General features: G+C 44.6%; 1 protein-coding gene across 2 annotated transcripts in view; it reads left to right on the top strand.

The window, feature by feature from the left end:
* Positions 1–14,907, top strand: part of MAP2K6 (mitogen-activated protein kinase kinase 6) — a 94,381-nt gene extending 79,474 nt beyond the window's left edge. Inside the window, exon 13 of one of the 2 annotated variants that reach the window (XR_012154916.1) lies at positions 4,531–4,568. Coding sequence is in view for 1 of the 2 variants with exons in the window: in XM_073311641.1 (XP_073167742.1) it covers positions 4,531–4,608 (78 nt within the window). In the remaining variant the exon portion in view is untranslated. Of the gene's footprint in view, positions 1–4,530 lie in introns of both variants that reach the window. The other variant, XM_073311641.1, reaches the window with a different exon arrangement.
* The last annotated feature ends 1,929 nt before the right edge of the window (positions 14,908–16,836 follow it).

The raw sequence follows: 16,836 nt of genomic DNA, 5'->3' as shown, positions 1-16,836 counted from the left end.
GCCTCTACTCATATAATGGCATGGTTTGCGTCAAGTGACTATCTCTGATCAGCAGAAATGATCTCCGGGCTCTTATCTCCTGTCTCATACCTGCTTGAGCCCTGTTCTCTGCTTAAAACCTATGCCTCTCTCAGATGTTCCTCCTCCTCCTTGCAGTTGTGTCTCTGAACCTTTTTTACATGCTGCTCCCTATGCTTGGAGTAGCCTCTAGTGCATCAAGCTACATCACTCTCCTTTTTCAAATCCACCCTAAGACAGCTCACTTCTTCCCTCGTCCAACCACCCTCTCCTGTCTCCACTCGGTCAATGCAACAGACAAAAAGTAATTTTGATCTGCATTAACAAACAAAGCTTATAATGCAGGTGCCAAGCCTAAACCATAACCGCTCCCATGACATCTTCACGTGCGCTGTCCATCCAATGTCTGATTTAGGTTGTAAGATTATTGGCAAAGGGACTTTGTATTGACTTTACTGACAGATGCAAGACAACAAATTACATTTAGCAGCAGGGCTCTTGGATCTGGATTGAGACGCATTGGCAGGATGGTACTTGGAACCTGAACTGGAGTAGAAGGTGTTGCAGGTCTCAGTTGAGGGGCATCAGGAGAGCTGCGACGAAGCCCTGAACTGAAGTATGGGTATTGCAGGGTTGGACTTAAGGTGCACTGGCAGAGCCGGGCAGGGGCGTGGGGCTACAGCAGGTGTTGCAGGTCAGGACTGATGTTCTTTGGCAGAGCTGGGTACACTTTAGACATTGTCATGTAGTCAGGCTGTGATCCATGCTCTTCATTCCTCCGTTTTATGAGCTGCACGTTAGTGTTTTAAAGAAAGCCAGGTGAAGGGCCTTTTTCTCTCCAAGAGGTGACACATCTGCTGTTTTTCCCATGGCTTGGCAGGGCATTTCTGCAACACAAGCAGAAAAGCAAAACCCCACCCATGCCCAGCCTCAAGAGAGCTGCGGGAGGGACTTCTTCCATCCAGCAGCTCACCGTCTTGTGAGTCAGAAGCTGAAGGGAGTAGCAGGACCCCTGTGCCAGGAATTGTCAATGTAGCCGACTCCAGTTAAATTGGTCCCATATCATCAGTGAGACGTTTTGAAGGATTTTGACAAAGTCTTTAAATGTCAGACGAATTCAGATTTGAGGTGTGGTGGGGGGTTCTTGAAATGTGATGAGCAGTTAAGATTGCCCAGCAGGAGTGTTGGAGGATTGTTTACACAGAGTGAGTAGGTCGTCTGGGTATGATCCTTGCATTACTGTTAGGGTGCCGCAGGAAGCTTTTATTTTTGCTGAGAAAGGGTGAAGGAAATGATCTGAAAAGTAGATTCTTTGAAATCCTCAGCCTAGCATCCAATGCCAGTAGCTCAGGTAAGCACTGGGGAGATGGGCAAGGGCCAGGTCTCCTTCCCCCGCACTCAGGCAGTGATTGCCACGCCCTGCTGTTTATGTAGGGGGACTGAGGGATCCATGCAGTGGCATCTCTCTCCTGAGCTGGATTTGCCTATTGCGGTTCCATATAACTCCCACTGCACACAGATGCCTGCACGCAACAGCAAGGAATATTCAGCAAAAACTTGGTAACACATGCCGGTGACTGGAAGGCCCAGTGTAGGTCACTGAGCACAGGGAATCATGGCTACTCGCTCCGAAACTAACACCCGCTGGATTGGGTGTAACCCAGGACAGAACATAGCCTGCAGTGAGAAAACGAGCAAACAGGATTTGTGAAAAATTCACAGCCAAAATAGCCTTTGCTCTTTCATTTTGAAGGTGGGGGGGAGAAAGTGGGAGATAGAGGGAAGAGTGGAGGGTGGGTATTACAATACAGCAAAATGTCCAGGAAAACGTTCTAAAATGGATGAAAGTTTAGAAGCATGAAGCCTCGTTGCAGTCCTGGTCTCTCAAATCTGCTGAGGTGTCAGAGATTTTATTGCTCCCTGCAATGGCACGTCTAATACATTGCACCTTGAGCCAGATTGATTAGCTGTCGTCCCAGCTGTGCCCTGGCATTTGGACGAGCGCACAAATGGCCCTTTTGGTGCCTAACTAGCCCTTGTATGTGAACGCACCTGGCTTCCCCTCAGCAATTTCATGTGCAAATTACAGGCACTAAGAGTTACACAAGTGTGTGGGCATTATGCATGTGAACCTCTGCCCATAGTCTTTAAAAATCTAGCTGTTTCCCACTGGATTACCAAATGCTGGGATTGGACAACAGGGTGGATCACTTGATGATTATCCTGTTCTGTTCATTCCCTCTGAAGCACCTGGCATTGGCCACTGTCGGCAGACAGGATACTGGGCTAGATGAATGGACCATTGATCTGACCCAGTATGGCCACTCTTATGTTCTCATGAACCAATAGTAAACCAGCCTGGATGTAAGTTAGAGATACCTGCAGTGAGGTGTATGGGACCTTTGTGTGCAATCCCTCTCATTCTCAATACTGCTGTGCCATACAGGCAAGAGTAGGCAATGGACAGCTGTGTTTTTAGGTCTGTGCAGAATGAACCGACACAAATCATGGTGGAGCATTGCATGCCGGGACTTTTGGTCTCCATGGGTCACACCTCCTAGCTTAAGGTGGAGATTGCCTGCTGGGACCTGGGTCATGCACCCATGTTGACCTGTCTGTGAGGGGTGCTTATATGGTTCCAATCAGAGTAGTGTCTGAGCACCCCAATTTATCTTCCCAACACCCCTGTGAGGTTGGGGAGTAATATGATCTCCACGTTACACCTGAGGAGCTGAGACACAGAGAGATTGGCCCAAGCAAGACTTTCTCAGAACCAAGAATTGAATCCAGCACCCCCGTGCGTTAACCACAGCCCCATCCTGCATGAAGATGAGGGCCATAGCAGTTTGCTCCATTTTACGCACATTGGTGTTTGGACTGTAAGCTCTGCAAGGATTGTCTTTTGGGTTCTATGCACAGTGGGGTCCTTGTCCCTGACTGGGCTCCTAGGCTCTCCTTTCAATCAAATAAATAATAACAATAACTGATCGTTAGATAAGCCTCACCCTGCTTCTGGCAAATTGCAGTGGTGGTGCTGCTGTGTTGCTCAAAGCCTTGGTGATTTCTGGTTTAAGTGAATTGATCTCACCCACTGAGATGCAGCCGTCAGTAGCACATGTTAGTTTCTGGTCGAAGTAGGGTTTGGGATTGTTTTGTTTTTTGTTTTGCTTTTTGCACATATTTTTCCATTTACAGAAATGTAGACAGAACCTCCGGCTGGATGCCTTAATATGTTAGTTACAATTAAGTGTTTAAATAGATAGCTATTTATCATTTTCCAGCCAGCATAGCTGGCCTCTCTGCAGAGTGGTTAAGAATGAAGTAGCCTTAACAGTTGCTGATGGGAAGGAACAAGACACAGAACTGAGCAGAGGGAAAGGGATAAAGAAATAAAATTGGAAGCTTGGTAAATATTCACTGAGGATGCGGTTTCCCTGAGAGGCTTTTCCGTGGAAACATTTACACGTTTGTGGAACTATATTCATGCTGTTAGTCCCATTTCTGTGAATTCAGTGGGAGCATGCTCTTTGACTGCACACCCCTAACAAACGCATGAGTATCTTCCCTGAGGATGGGAATGCAAATTCAACTGAGAGATGTCTCTGCCTACTAAAATAAGAGATAACACCTTTCTTTCTTTCTTTCTTTCTTTCTTTCTTTCTTTCTTTCTTTCTTTCTTTCTTTCTTTCTTTCTTTCTTTCTTTCTTTCTTTCTTTCTTTCTTTCTTTCTTTCTTTCTTTCTTTCTTTCTTTCTTTCTTTCTTTCTTTCACAGTTCAATGATCCAATGCCTTTGATTTATAATATATAAATCAAATATATTTGAAGGAGACAAATTCAAGGCTAATGTGCCCAGCATTTGTCTGACCTTCCTTGTTTTGCCTTGGGCCCAAAGCATCTGTGTAAACCTATATCTACTGTGATCTTCTCGTGTGCCATGTTGTTTACATCTTGGACTGCTTTGTTCTCTTTGTTGTGGGCTTGTCAGGACGTTTCCATCTATTCCTACCCACATGGGGTTCACGTGCCCCAATGGTCACTTTGTAATTCTTAGATGAAAGGTGCTGACAAAGTGTTATAATTATTATTTTCATCTGGGAAGAGAGGAGGAGCCTTTCCACTCTTGGACCAATAGAAGTTCTACGTTATACACCCACCAACACCCACGTAGAGTTGAGTGAGCAGTCCATTCCAATATTGCTAATCTCTGCCAGGACTGAGGGACAGTAGACAGCAGAGGATACTGGAGCTAGAGAGCCAGAGAAAACTGCGGGGTCCATTTGGGTCCAGATATAGAGAATCCACATATCATTCATTTACCAGCCCAGACACGATATGTACTTACCCACCTGAATGACACCATTATGGTGCTAGTAGGGGAAACAATATTGTTTTACTAGGAAGACTTTCCCCAACTGAGTAGAATTTTGCCAGGCTGACACTGAGAATGTCAGCTTGGTGGTTATGGTTTGAATAATACATTTTAATATGTTCTCTTTTCTTTTCTTTCCCAGCAACACCCTTTCTTCACCCAGCACGAATCCAAAGAGACAGACGTGGCTTCTTTTGTAAAACTCATCCTGGGAGACTGAGAAACGGACTTGTACACGATTTGCCTTTCTGTGGACTGGTGGGTTTAGGGGAAAAGGGGTGTGCGGCGGGGCTTGGTCACGAAAGCACCAATAGAAAGTCGCCTTTTAAAAAAAATTTTAAATCCCCGCCTCGCCAATGTTTTTAAAGGGTTCTTTGGTATCCATAGTGACATAGAGTGAACTGGTTAGTGAAATGAATTTTAATAAGGTTGGCACCCTTCAAACAAACAAAATAATTTTTAACAAGGGTGATTGAAATATTTAATGACTGTCAAAATGCCATTCCCCTCCATGCCCCAACCTTCTCCTCAACCCTCTTCCCTTGTTTCTGTCAAATTGCTTTTGTCATGGTAATAGGTGCTATGGTAGTCATGAAGTTGTATGTAGATTTATATTTTGTCCCTTCCATTATTTTAATATTTATGTTAAGTGCTGGATTGAATAGATTTCTGTTTTATATGAGAATGAACGTGTGATGATGATGACGAAAATGAGGCTACAGCAAGCAATATTTATAGGGCTTTGCTGTGGAAAGGGTTAAAAGGAGAAAAGGAAAGAAAAAAAAAAAGAGAGAAGAAGCCTGTATGTTGTGGAAAACTATTTAATGTGCATTGTTAAAGAATTTTTAACAAGGATCTTGGTTCAAATGCCGGGGCTACCTCGGAAAACACGCTGAGGGGATTGATAGGATCTCACATGATGTGGGACGCGGTCGGGCACAGGAGAGATTGCTCTGATGACACGTAAAGAGGAAACGCAGCTTGGTTCTCATGGTGTTTGCGGTGCATTCCCAGCGCACGGCGTTGCTAAAGCCTCTGGTTCCAGCGGTTTAGACGCGTGTCTGACAGGCAGTGATGTCCTGAGGCAGAAACGTAGTGACTGGGACTAATGCAGGGAGGAAAGGTTCGTTTTAAAGTGCGTGGCAATGTGAAGAGGCAATAGCTGATCCCTCACCTGGCTATGAATTCGGGAGCGTTTCATGGAGAACCTTGCGCTGATGTTAGAGTTCAGATTTTGTGGTGGTTTTGGCCTCGGAAGGGAGTTTTCCTGTCCTCCCTGAACAGAAAGGAACATTATGGATGGCTGGATATCTGCAAAGGGGGAAGCAGGGTCAGAGGATTACGTCCCAGGGTGGGTTTCCAAATTTCCAAGCACTACACAGACAGAAATCCCCTGAACTTACCCACAGTCATTTGAAACGCTAACGAGCTCCGCAGGAACTCCTGCTGGAGTGCAGTTTGATTCACATCCAGGGCTGGTCAGGATGATCGATGCAGCTGTGTGTGTTAGGCTATTGCACACACTGCAGGTGCCCCTCGGAGGGCTTCAGTCCAGGAAAACCCGCAAGGAAACCACAGCTACACCGATCCCAGGAGCTTGTTGCCATTGGACGTGGTCCACAAAGAAAACTGCTAGCCAAGGGAGAAGAACATTGGGGATGTCAGGATGGGAGGGAAAGACAGCATAAGAATGCTGCTCTCGTGTTAACACAGTAACTAGTGCTCTGTAGGGTGAGCAGATGGACCTTAGCTCTGCTCTCGGTGACTCCACTGACTACGGATTCACTCTGGTGTCACCGAGCAGAACGTGGCCTGATCAGCTTTCCTGACTTGGCTCTTTCACTGCAATCTGGTCTTTGCGCCTTGTCTCCCTTGATCTCTTCCCTCTCACCCTCCCGGCAAGGCAGAATGCATGTGTGCAATGTCTGTCTCCCCGTTCTGTCTTTTAAAAGACACCCGCTCAGCACTATGCCTCTCTGCTGGGAGGGTCACAGACAGAAGCTCCAGATTTGCCGATTTGGGAGCCGAGCCCCATGTCGCTCCAGAACAGCCGGGAAAATTGGTGCTATGCCAGTTAAGAGAGCTCCTCTTCTCCAGCTTATGTGCTGAGGGCAGCCTTTTCTATTGCATTACGGGAAACAGAAAGCTCCCGCTCTGACCCAGTCTTAGGCCTACCCCACCTTTTTTTGCCTTTCTCACCTGTATCAGGGGAACGAAGATCCACTGAGGCAGAGCTAGGGTGGGGAGAGGGAAAGTAATACGAAAATCCACAGCAGCCCTAGCTGAAATCCCTCGAAATCCATTCAGGCCCAGAAAGGAACTGCCCGAAGAGTAGCTCTCACTGCGGCACAAGACTCAGGGCCAAGTTGTGCCTTGTTTCACACACTCCACCAGATCGTCAGCTGGTGGAAATGGGCGTAACTCTGTGGACGAGCCCAAAGCATCCATTTGTGAAGTGATCCAATTCCCCAAGGCTGCATTGTTCCTTTGCAAGGTCAGAGGGGGAGGATGGTAATTTGCATTGCATCTGTCCAGGGCGGAGGTCATTAGTAATTGAAGTGCTTATGGGAGTTCTACCATCTCGTTCACCAGGATCCCATCATTTTGCACCACATACTTGCTACGTCCATTGTTTGAGGAGACTCTGGAGAGTTCAGAGTTTGGATTGTGGGATAGTTCCCTGGGGGCACAGGGTCCTGAAGAATTAAACTGGTTACAAAGAATTTGGGTATATCTGTGCTATAATCACAGGGGCTGCCGTTTGAGCAGACGTACCCAAGCAAAGCTAGCTTGGGTCCTGGAGACGTGAAGTGGCAGCAGTGTGAGCTGCAGATTGGGCTAGCCCAATGAATAATTTCCCAGGGTTCCAGGCTGGCTTGCACAGCCTGCTCTGAAAGTCATGCTGCCTCGGTTTCCCTGTCCTAAGCGCTGAGCTAGCTAAATTAGAGCTAGCTTGGGTCTGTCTGCTCGAGCTGCAGTCATGCCTAGTGATTACAGCATAGCATTACCCTTTGTGTGAAGAGGTTCCTTGCTCTCCTGCGTCAGCACCCCTTTGTAAGTTTTACCTCTCTCTCACATGATCCCATGGGGAACTTCCAAGGAGATGTTTTGTTGCAGATGAAACACAAGGTTCTTTTACATTTCAGTGTAATTTTAAAGGCCACTGGGGGGCTCATAATCTGCGCCCTGGTTTTCAGCTTTGTGTGTGTCTGTCTTTTCTCTCTCACACTTTCACATAGACTCCGAGCTGTTTTGATTGATTGTCTTCAGATGCAGCAAAAGTCCAGCCAGCCAGCCAGCTTATAGAGTTGGTTCCAGCGTCAATTCTCACTTGAAAAACATAACGTTTAAAAACAGCCTTTGGTTTTCCTGCATATGGATCTGATGCTTTCGTTAAAGATCGGTTTTGCCTTTTTTCTCTTGGAATATAAATCTCATTTGGACACTAAATTCCCTTGACCTCAGAGCACCTTTATTCCAGTGCCATGGTAACTGACGGGTTGAATTTATGGGATACCGTCAAAGATCAGTATTAACAGCAGATATTAATATCCCCAGCGTTTTCCAACAGAAAACTGTCAGTGTTGTATGCAGTTAGTAACCCTATAAACGGAATTGTGCATGGCTCAACACTACAGGTCGAATGTTTTCTTTTGTGCTTTTTACTCTTGTGATGTCTGGCTCATCCAAAATCTTCTTGGTTTAATTGCATTATAACAAAACAAGAAAGAAGGACTATTGAAAAGAAACAGTCACCCCATTCCTCTATCTGATGTTCAAAAGCCTGATTCTCTGCTGCCTTTCACCTTGGGTAGGCCCTTGAATCATTGCAGAGTAAGTGTAATTTGCCACTGGTGATGTGAGTGGAAAATTCAGATTGAGCAGCATTACACACCCACTTTGCCCAGTATAAATGACCGTGCTAGGTGTGGGTCAGTGGAGAAATTCGAGATTTGCTCCGTATCTCAGCATCCATCTTGGGCAAATATCAAAACAAAGCTTGTAACATCTGGGGATCATTTGAAACCTTTTGAAAGTAGTGTGCCACAGGTCGTCTTGGGGGAAGCATGGCCTAGTGGTCTGAGCACAAGATTGGGAGCCAGGATTCCTTAAACGCTTAGATTACCATTGTGGTGGCTCTTTTACTAACACTGTGGTAGTGGGCAGGTGTGTAATCTCTGCCTCGGTTTCCCCATCTGTAAAAATAGAGATAACAACACCTACCAGGACGGGTGTATTGAGGGTTAATTTTCTGGCTCATGCAGTGAAGGTGAAAAGTGTTCTGTCAGTGGCTTCCCAAGACTCTATTTCTGGACATCACAAGAGTTCCCTCACTCCATCACACACTCAGAAGGAAGGCTGGGGCTGGGGTGGATTTGTTGCTGCTGTTTGTATGGTAGGATTTTGTTTTTTCTGGAGAAGATTTTTCCCACGCATCACACAAGACTTTAAACAGAGATCCGTCCTTTCTTTTACCGTGTTCTGCTGGTTATTGAGGAGTTGTTCCTAACTCACGCCCACAGGGGCTGGGTTTGTGGTGGTGGAGTGGCTGTGTCTGGAGGCAGGGGGAGCTAGAGAGGGCCTTGCTCAGAAATGGCTCTTTAAATGGGGAAGCACGCACTCCCCCATGTGCCCCGTTGCACATCGGCAGGTGAGGGGGAGGGGCGTAGCCATGCCAGTCCGCCCAGTCGTGCTCTCTTTGGGGTGTACAGTGCTGCTGCCCTACACCTTGTGCTTAAGAAGCTCTGGCTCAGCTAGCTGGTGGCCTTCTGCATGTGGGCACTGGTAACGAAGGAGCTCCCTGCACCCCTTTCCCTCCCCACCTCGCACAGCCATCAAGGGGCAGCCAGAATATGGCCCCAGGCTCTTCGTATTTCACAAGGGCCGCCTATGCTTGCTCCTTCGGCAAAGGTGTCATGCCAACACCACCCTTGTTCCCTTCAGCCCCAGATGATAGGTGGTGTGAAACGGGGATTGTGTCTACACTGTAGATTCCAGCAGAAGGAGGCAGTGGGTGGAGCGGGAGGATCTCCTTGATATGCAGAGGGAGCACACAACAAAGGCATTTACACACACGCAAACATGGCCAGTATTTCTTGCTGTTCGCTTCAGTAGAAGAGTCTGCCTCAAACCTTTCGTAGAAATTGTAGATGGGAAAGACCTGCTAGGCCATCTTATCCATTTCCCTACCAATGCAGCATGGATCCTTGCAGCCCATTCACTAGAGCTTGGTCCAGTGTAGTTATAAAAGTCTCAAGCAGAATGGCTTCTATCACTTCTTGTCCCTGCTGCAAAAAACACGTCAAAATGCTCCTTGTCCTCTCTTCCATCTCATTGATGTCCATCCTCCGTGGACCATGCTTGGTGCTTACACACTTTCAGATGGAGATCATTATCACATCCCTCCTAGGTTAGCGTGCCCCCAAACCAGCTCAAAAATCAGCCCCTTCCAGCCTCTTAATTACATATTTTTGCTTTTCATTGAATTTCCTCCTATTTATTGATATCTTTCAGTTACCGAGCAATTAGTTATATTCAGTTTTGCTGATGGGAGCAGGATCAAGACAAACAGTTGCCTTCACTGGTCTGCTTTTATTGGTGCATGGGGGGAATATTGCAGAATGTTTATTGCTATTAATGGAGTAAAATCTCCTGACCCTAAAAATGGGAAAGAGACTTGTTAGGGCTATAGATTCTCAGCTGGCATAAATTGGTGTCGCTCCATTGATTTAGCTAGAGTGACGCTGATTTACTCCGGCTGAGACTCTGGCCCCTTTTGTATAAACAGCTATTCTACAATAATAAAGTTTAATGAATGGAAATTTCCCCTGGATTCACATAAAGTAGCAAGTTCCACTCATTAATCTTTATTGCCGCATTATGGCTGTTTATGTCTAAGGAATCTTGTCTCCCTGTTGTGCATATGTATTTATATAGTGGGAGGGCTGGGGTGAGAAGTGTATATAAAAGAGACATAACTGACCTGATGTCCACATATTTTATAGTCTGTAACTTCCTCCCCTAGTTGATTGTTTCCTTGAAAGCTGTTAACTGGCAGCAAAGGAGGTGTTACAGAGCTTTGTCTGCACAGTTGGCCTTTTTGCTCCACTATGAAATCCAGATTGTTTCTTGTGAAAAAAGATGAGATCTCCAAATTAATACTTCAGCTCAGCCTTTAGTGGAGCAGGTGGATAATATGGAATATGACGAGTTTTGGCAGGCAAGCGCTCTTGCTCCCCCACACCTCGATGGGAAGAAACAGCTGCTGTTGAGGTCTCCCCAGGAGACAGATGTGTTTCTCTAGTTGAAAGAGCATTTACTAACCCCCTGCGATGCCACGCATTAAAGTCAGTTGATTTCACTTAGGAGAGTGTCTGCCCCTTCCCAGTGGGGTTTTTTTTTAATTCCCAAACCTGTTGCCTTTGCATGTTGTCGACTGAGTTTTTATTGTGGGCATGGCAAGGACACCGTTGTATAGGAACTATGGGCAGATGACTGCTGTGCAATGCTTGGTTGCACAAACCCTCTCTAGTAAAAAATATTTCAAGTAGTGGCACAGGAGAAAGAAATCTTCCAGGAAAGTCAAGCAGCAGAATGACCTTCAGCACTGGCAGTCTGAGAAGCGAGAGCTCAGTTATAGTCCTGATGCCTTCCCTTTGCCCATCTCAGATGCTGATGTTGATGCTTTCCTTTGAACACAGGAGAGACAAAGTGGCATTGCGAAATGTGAGCATGTTGAGCAAAGGATTGTTCCTTAGTAGATTTCCCATGGACCTCTGGCTGCTGGGCTGCATAAATGGAATGTAATCTAACAGTGGAAGATGTGTGGGGAGGAGCACAGTCCCTGTATGGCAGCAGGCAGAGGAAATACCAAGGAACTGGCCACAGTGCTGATCCTCCTATTTCCCTTCTGCTCCTGGTGGGAAGCAGAGCATAAGAGCTCACTGAGTATGCCCGTGTAGTACATCCCATATACCATAGGCTGCTACAGGCACTAAGCAGCCCGGGAGGGAAGATAGCTCCTTTCCCGTGTCTGGTGCATCTGCTTAGCACATGGCCCAACTACACAAGTCGTCCCTTTGCAACATCAAAATGTTTTTTATCAAATACCGATTCCTACTGTAGCCCCCTCTTATCTCCCCAAGGCAGTCCCAGTGCAGGCCTTCAAGCAAAGAGCAGCAGAACCTTAAGATCAACTAAAATCCATTCTGATAAATGTGGCTAGGGAGTAGATATGCATAAGAACATGTATTAGCTGGTAAGGATAAATTATCTGGCAGTGTGTTTCTAGGACATGACTTTGGCAGCAGTACAAAGACAAGAGAGCAAAGGGAAGTTCTACAAAGCCAAGAAATGAGAGGAGACACCTTTTAGGATTGTCTTTGAATATCCTATTACAAGGAATAGATGACTTAAGGTCTATTAGGGAAAGTTCATTCCTCATTGAAGCCAGTGGCGGTCCACCAGAGATGAATTTGACTGTGTGTTATTTTACACCTAGCTGTTATACCTTTACAGTTCTCATCCCAAAGCTGCATGGAAACTATTGGCTACCAATGTCCTCATCTCATTTTTTTGGCCATCCTTTAAGGCTTGCCCTGTGTTCCTGGGATTTCCGCAGCTTTTTGGGAGGCGGGGGCGTCGCCTGCTGTTGTTTTTAGGATCCTTTTTATTTATTGATTTATTGTTTGTCCAGTGACTTATGATACGGCAGCGAGCCACATTAAATCATGCATGGGCGCATACCTCCGATGGGAGGCTACCACCAGCTGAGAGGTGTACCTGGGGCCCACTAATGCATGCCCCAGCTTGGCTTGTTGCTATCAGAGTGTTGCTCGATAAAATCTTTTCCAGAAATGGAGCAAGTCTGGATTTACACCAACGGAACAGAGATCTGAATCTGTCACATCCACAGCCATGCTGCAATGTGGACTGTGTTTACTTCCCAGAGGGATTTACAGGTTCCCTAAAGCAATGAGGCAAAACTCCAGGGGTTGAGTGGTTCTATGAGGATAAACAGGCAGAAGCTCAGAAGCTTCTGAAGTCCTCTGGAAGTAGTGATGGAAATCTCACAAGATCAGATATCATTTGAAGATTTCCAATACATTGTGGGTTTGGCCGGAGCAGAACAACCTTCTTATAGCTTCTCTGATGATATTTTGATATGTTACTTCCACTTCTGGGCCCAGCCAAACCCAATAAGGACAGAATTGTGGAATTTTTAAATAGAAGGGGGGGAAAGTGAACCAAGTTTTTTTTTAACTTGGTTGTAAAATGTCTTTTTGGTGTGCACTATAGGAAAGATTCAGGCCAGTTCTGATTATATCTCCTCCCTAATTCTTCACCTTTAGAAGGTGATAGTGGTCTTGAGTCTCACTTACACTAAGGTGCCTCCGCTTTGCCAGAACAGTGTAAAGGAGCTTTAAGGTAAATGCGATTTGGGCATTCAATCCTTTTGAAACTGGGTGGCCCCTGATTTAGTTCAGTCTCAGTGCTAGATTCTGTGATATGACTGTCCAGGTGTATTCTCTGCTCGCGTGTACGCAGAAGTGACACACACCAATTTGTGCCAGAAGTCAACGTGAGATAAGGACTAGAGTACAACTTTTGGCCACGGTGTGGTGGTGAGAGCAGCCATCTTAGAATTAGGTTGGGAAATTCTTTGACCTGTCCTATGCAGGAGAGCAGACTAAATGATCACAGTGGTCCCTTCTGGCCTAGTGATCTATGAGCAACTGGGCCCTGCAGCCTCAGGGTGAAATGACTTGTCCCATCTCATTCTTCATACTGAATCCATGAGGAAAAGCCCAGGTTTCTGCCGAGTGCTTCACTCCTTCCAATGACTGAGAGAGGAACAGGAGCATTGACTGCACTTTTGAAGTACAGATGTGCCGTATAACTAACACTTGGCCCGTCGCTTGTATCGCACAGAGTATTAATGAAGGATAAGCTGCTACAGATTCAGGTTGTTGTACATATAGGTATATTTGTGAGGAAGGAGGGTGAGGAATTAGTCCTAACTGAAGGGAAGAGGTTTTGAAACAGACTCTCAGAACAGCGGGCAGATGGGCTGTTGTCTAAGGCTCAGAACCTCAGCTGATGTACATCACCATTGCTCTGTTGATTTCAGTGACGCTACAATGTCTGAGGTCAGCGGAAGATCTGGGCACTGGACTGTCGTTTGGTTTTTGTGCGGTAGTTCTGCCTCAGTAGAGTGCATTTTCCTTGACTTAGCCAGTCCAGCCTTTTACTTACACATTTTTCTGTTACACTGGCAGATGAATTTTGAAGTATTGTAAATACCAAAGGATGGGAACATTACGTTTCTTTCCTCAGGTAAGAGTGGTATTTTTTTCAACTAAAAGAACATTCAGCCATCCCTGAATTTGCAGGAACAGTCTCTTAAAGTTTTTAGTCCTTCTCAGTCCAGTCGTGTATTTTGTTTAAGAAGAATACTGTGAAAAGATAGGAAGTACTAGATGTGAGAGGTGTATTAAGGAGGTACATTAAGGGTCTACTATGAGCTGGCAGAGGGCAGCAGAAGAGTTAAGAAGTTACCTGCTGCTCATGGGGTAAACTGAAATAAACTGCAGTCAGAATCATAGCTATTTAATCAGGATGTAATTCTGCTGTAATGTACTCTGGTGTAAATGCAGAACTCTCCATCCAACACAGAGCACTCACTCCAGATTTAGACCCTAATTCTATCAGAGTACATTAATGTCAATGGCAGTAGAATGTGGCACAAATTGTTTTGGATATATCCTACCATAGCTAATGAATTTTCAAAGCTATGTCACCTTTTCATTATCTCTGAAGCTGTGAATCATGTGAATGGTCTTTGCGGTGACAACTGCCATTGTACTGATCAAGGTTGGCTGAAATATTCACAGCAACATCTTGAAAATCTTGAAACTTTGCATTTCACTTCCGTTTGGTGAAATTAAATTAACTTTGACAAAAAGCTGCTAAATTTTGTTTCTTGCAAGTTAGGAATAAACATGAACCCTTATCAAGGGGGAAAAAACCTAGAAATGACTGAAACTTTGAAATCAAGTGGTTTAAAAAAATTGGCCAAGATTGATTGATTGATTGATTGATTGATTGATTGATTGATTTTTTTTGGCATCGAAACAAATGAAGTTTCCAAATTTGCAGCATTACAATCTTCTCTTTCCTGGGGTAGTGGGAATTTTTGTAAAAAGCAAAAATGTCTTGCGATGAAATTTCTAGAATCAGATAGTAGAAAAACCAGTGGAACACCAGTTGCATTGCAAATGGGCACATGTAAAGCAGCGTCTCCTGCTTTTCCATACGTTGAAGTGGAAACTACTCTCTCTTATTATTTATTCATTTGTGGTAGCACCCAAAATGTACTAAAGAAAGCCATTGTCCCTGTTCCCTTATGCTTACCTACCTTGTCTTTCTTTGTTATCTTCTGAGTGTTGAAATGGCAAATGTCTATTGCTGGCTAATTAGTATTTTATGTTATATTTCAGAGTAGCAGCCGTGTTAGTCTGTATTTGCAAAAAGAAAAGGAGTTTTTGTGGCACCTTAGAGACTAACAAATTTATTTGAGCATAAGCTTTCGTGAGCTACAGCTCACTTCATCAGATGCATGTAGCTCACGAAAGCTTATGCTCAAATAAATTTGTTAGTCTCTAAGGTGCCACAAGTCCTCCTTTTCTTTATTATATTTGTTACAGTTTGAAATTTAACTTGTTCCGCCCTGTAATTAGACGTAGGAATAAGAATCTTTTTTTTTTTTAACACCTTTTAGTTGAAGGTCCTGGAAGTTTCTAATTAGATCTTGTAGCCAAAATTAAAACAATGTTAACACTAGATGAGGGAGAGTTCCAATTTGGGTGTAACAGTGACTTCAAAAACAGATTGACTGAGTTTAAGGTTCATGGAGTCAGTAAATTCTGAGAGTATCGCAGTGTGATTAACCAAAACGGCCACTGGCAATTGCAAGGAAAGACCTTTTAAATTTTTTTTAAATGCCTGTAATTCTCCACCTGAAAAATAAAATCTGTGATTTGCCATGGATTAAAGACGTTTGGTTGTCTAAGTCTTTGCTTGACTTGGTCGCTCCATCCCTTTATATGTCAAATTTGCATGGAGCATTTCAGTCTTTCTTTAACTCTTGGCCAGTCAGATAGTCACTGGATGTCAATCAAAGGTTATGATTATTGTGTTATGAGGTCATAGATCACCCATGGACTTGGAGGGCCAAATTCTGCCCTTGGATATGCATGACCCAACTTCCATTGATATCAGCAGACATAGCACACACATTCCAAAGGCAGAATATAGCCACCAACACCTCTTGCACCGTGTCCTTGGAATACTCCGTGGCAAGGATCTGCTGCTAGAACCAGGCTGTGATAGTTAATCCTATTCTGAATTGAGAGGTAGTGGGTGACTTTTTCGGGCTTGATTCTGCAAGCCGTCCCAGGAGTAGACCCACTGCAATCAGCAGCTATTAAATCAGTAAGCCCTGTGGCCTGGTAGGGTCAAACATGCACCTGCTTACATTCCTCATTTGTTATACAGAGGACAGAACAGGTATGCGGTCTTTGGATGATGAAATGGTAGAGTAAATAATGGAGGGCTCATTCCTGCTCTTCAACAAAATTCCCTGTGAAGTCAGAGCAAGTCTTGTTCTTTATATTTCCCTCCTGCCATTTGTAAAGGTGCCTTTCTCTTTTGCTGGTATGAAAACGTCACTGGCCCTTCTGCCAAGAGAAGTCTCTGCATCTCTCTTTTAATTTTTTGTGTTGGTTTTTCTGTGAACAAATGTTGGGAAGTGGGTTGCAGAATATGGAACTCATTAGAAGTAAGGATCGCAGAAGGACGTGGGTCTAAATGTTTTCATGCATCTGAAGCGAATTTTAAGGAAATGTCTGTCCACAATTTACTTTCTGCTTTTCCAATACCGTTTGGGAGAAAATGGAGTTATCAAAGCAGGTAATAAGCTTTGCAGCTTTCTGCTTCAAAATGCACAAGTAACCTGTCTTGAAAGTGAATACAATAGCTGCACTAAGCCAGAAGAGAGTGTGTGTATGTGGATAGGGGAGGTTAAATCTGCCATTTAGGAGATTTTTAAAACAGTACGAGAGATTAAAAATAAATGTAAAATATTTATTTATCGGCGAAAGTACATCAAACTGCATTTTCATCAATCTTTTCATTGCTTTATGTTTGTTTTATTTAACAAGTCTTTGCCCACCTGTTTCCCCTGCAGTGTGTTTTCCCACTGCTGCTCACCAGTTCCTAACCTCAGAGGCCCTTATAAGAATACATGAGCTGGTAAGATAGGCTATATGACGAAGACATAAATTCTGTGGCTGATCCAAAGCTCTTATGTCAAGATAGATGAAAATGGTTGAAAATGACATTGAAATGTATTGAAAAGCTGGGCAATTTGGCTAGGAAAGCTTTTGTT

This window comes from Lepidochelys kempii, chromosome 14 (assembly GCF_965140265.1).
Source record: "Lepidochelys kempii isolate rLepKem1 chromosome 14, rLepKem1.hap2, whole genome shotgun sequence".
Classification (NCBI taxonomy): Eukaryota; Metazoa; Chordata; order Testudines; family Cheloniidae; genus Lepidochelys; species Lepidochelys kempii.
The sequence above is the reverse complement of the archived record's forward strand: the minus strand, read 5'-3'. Positions and strand labels throughout refer to the sequence as shown.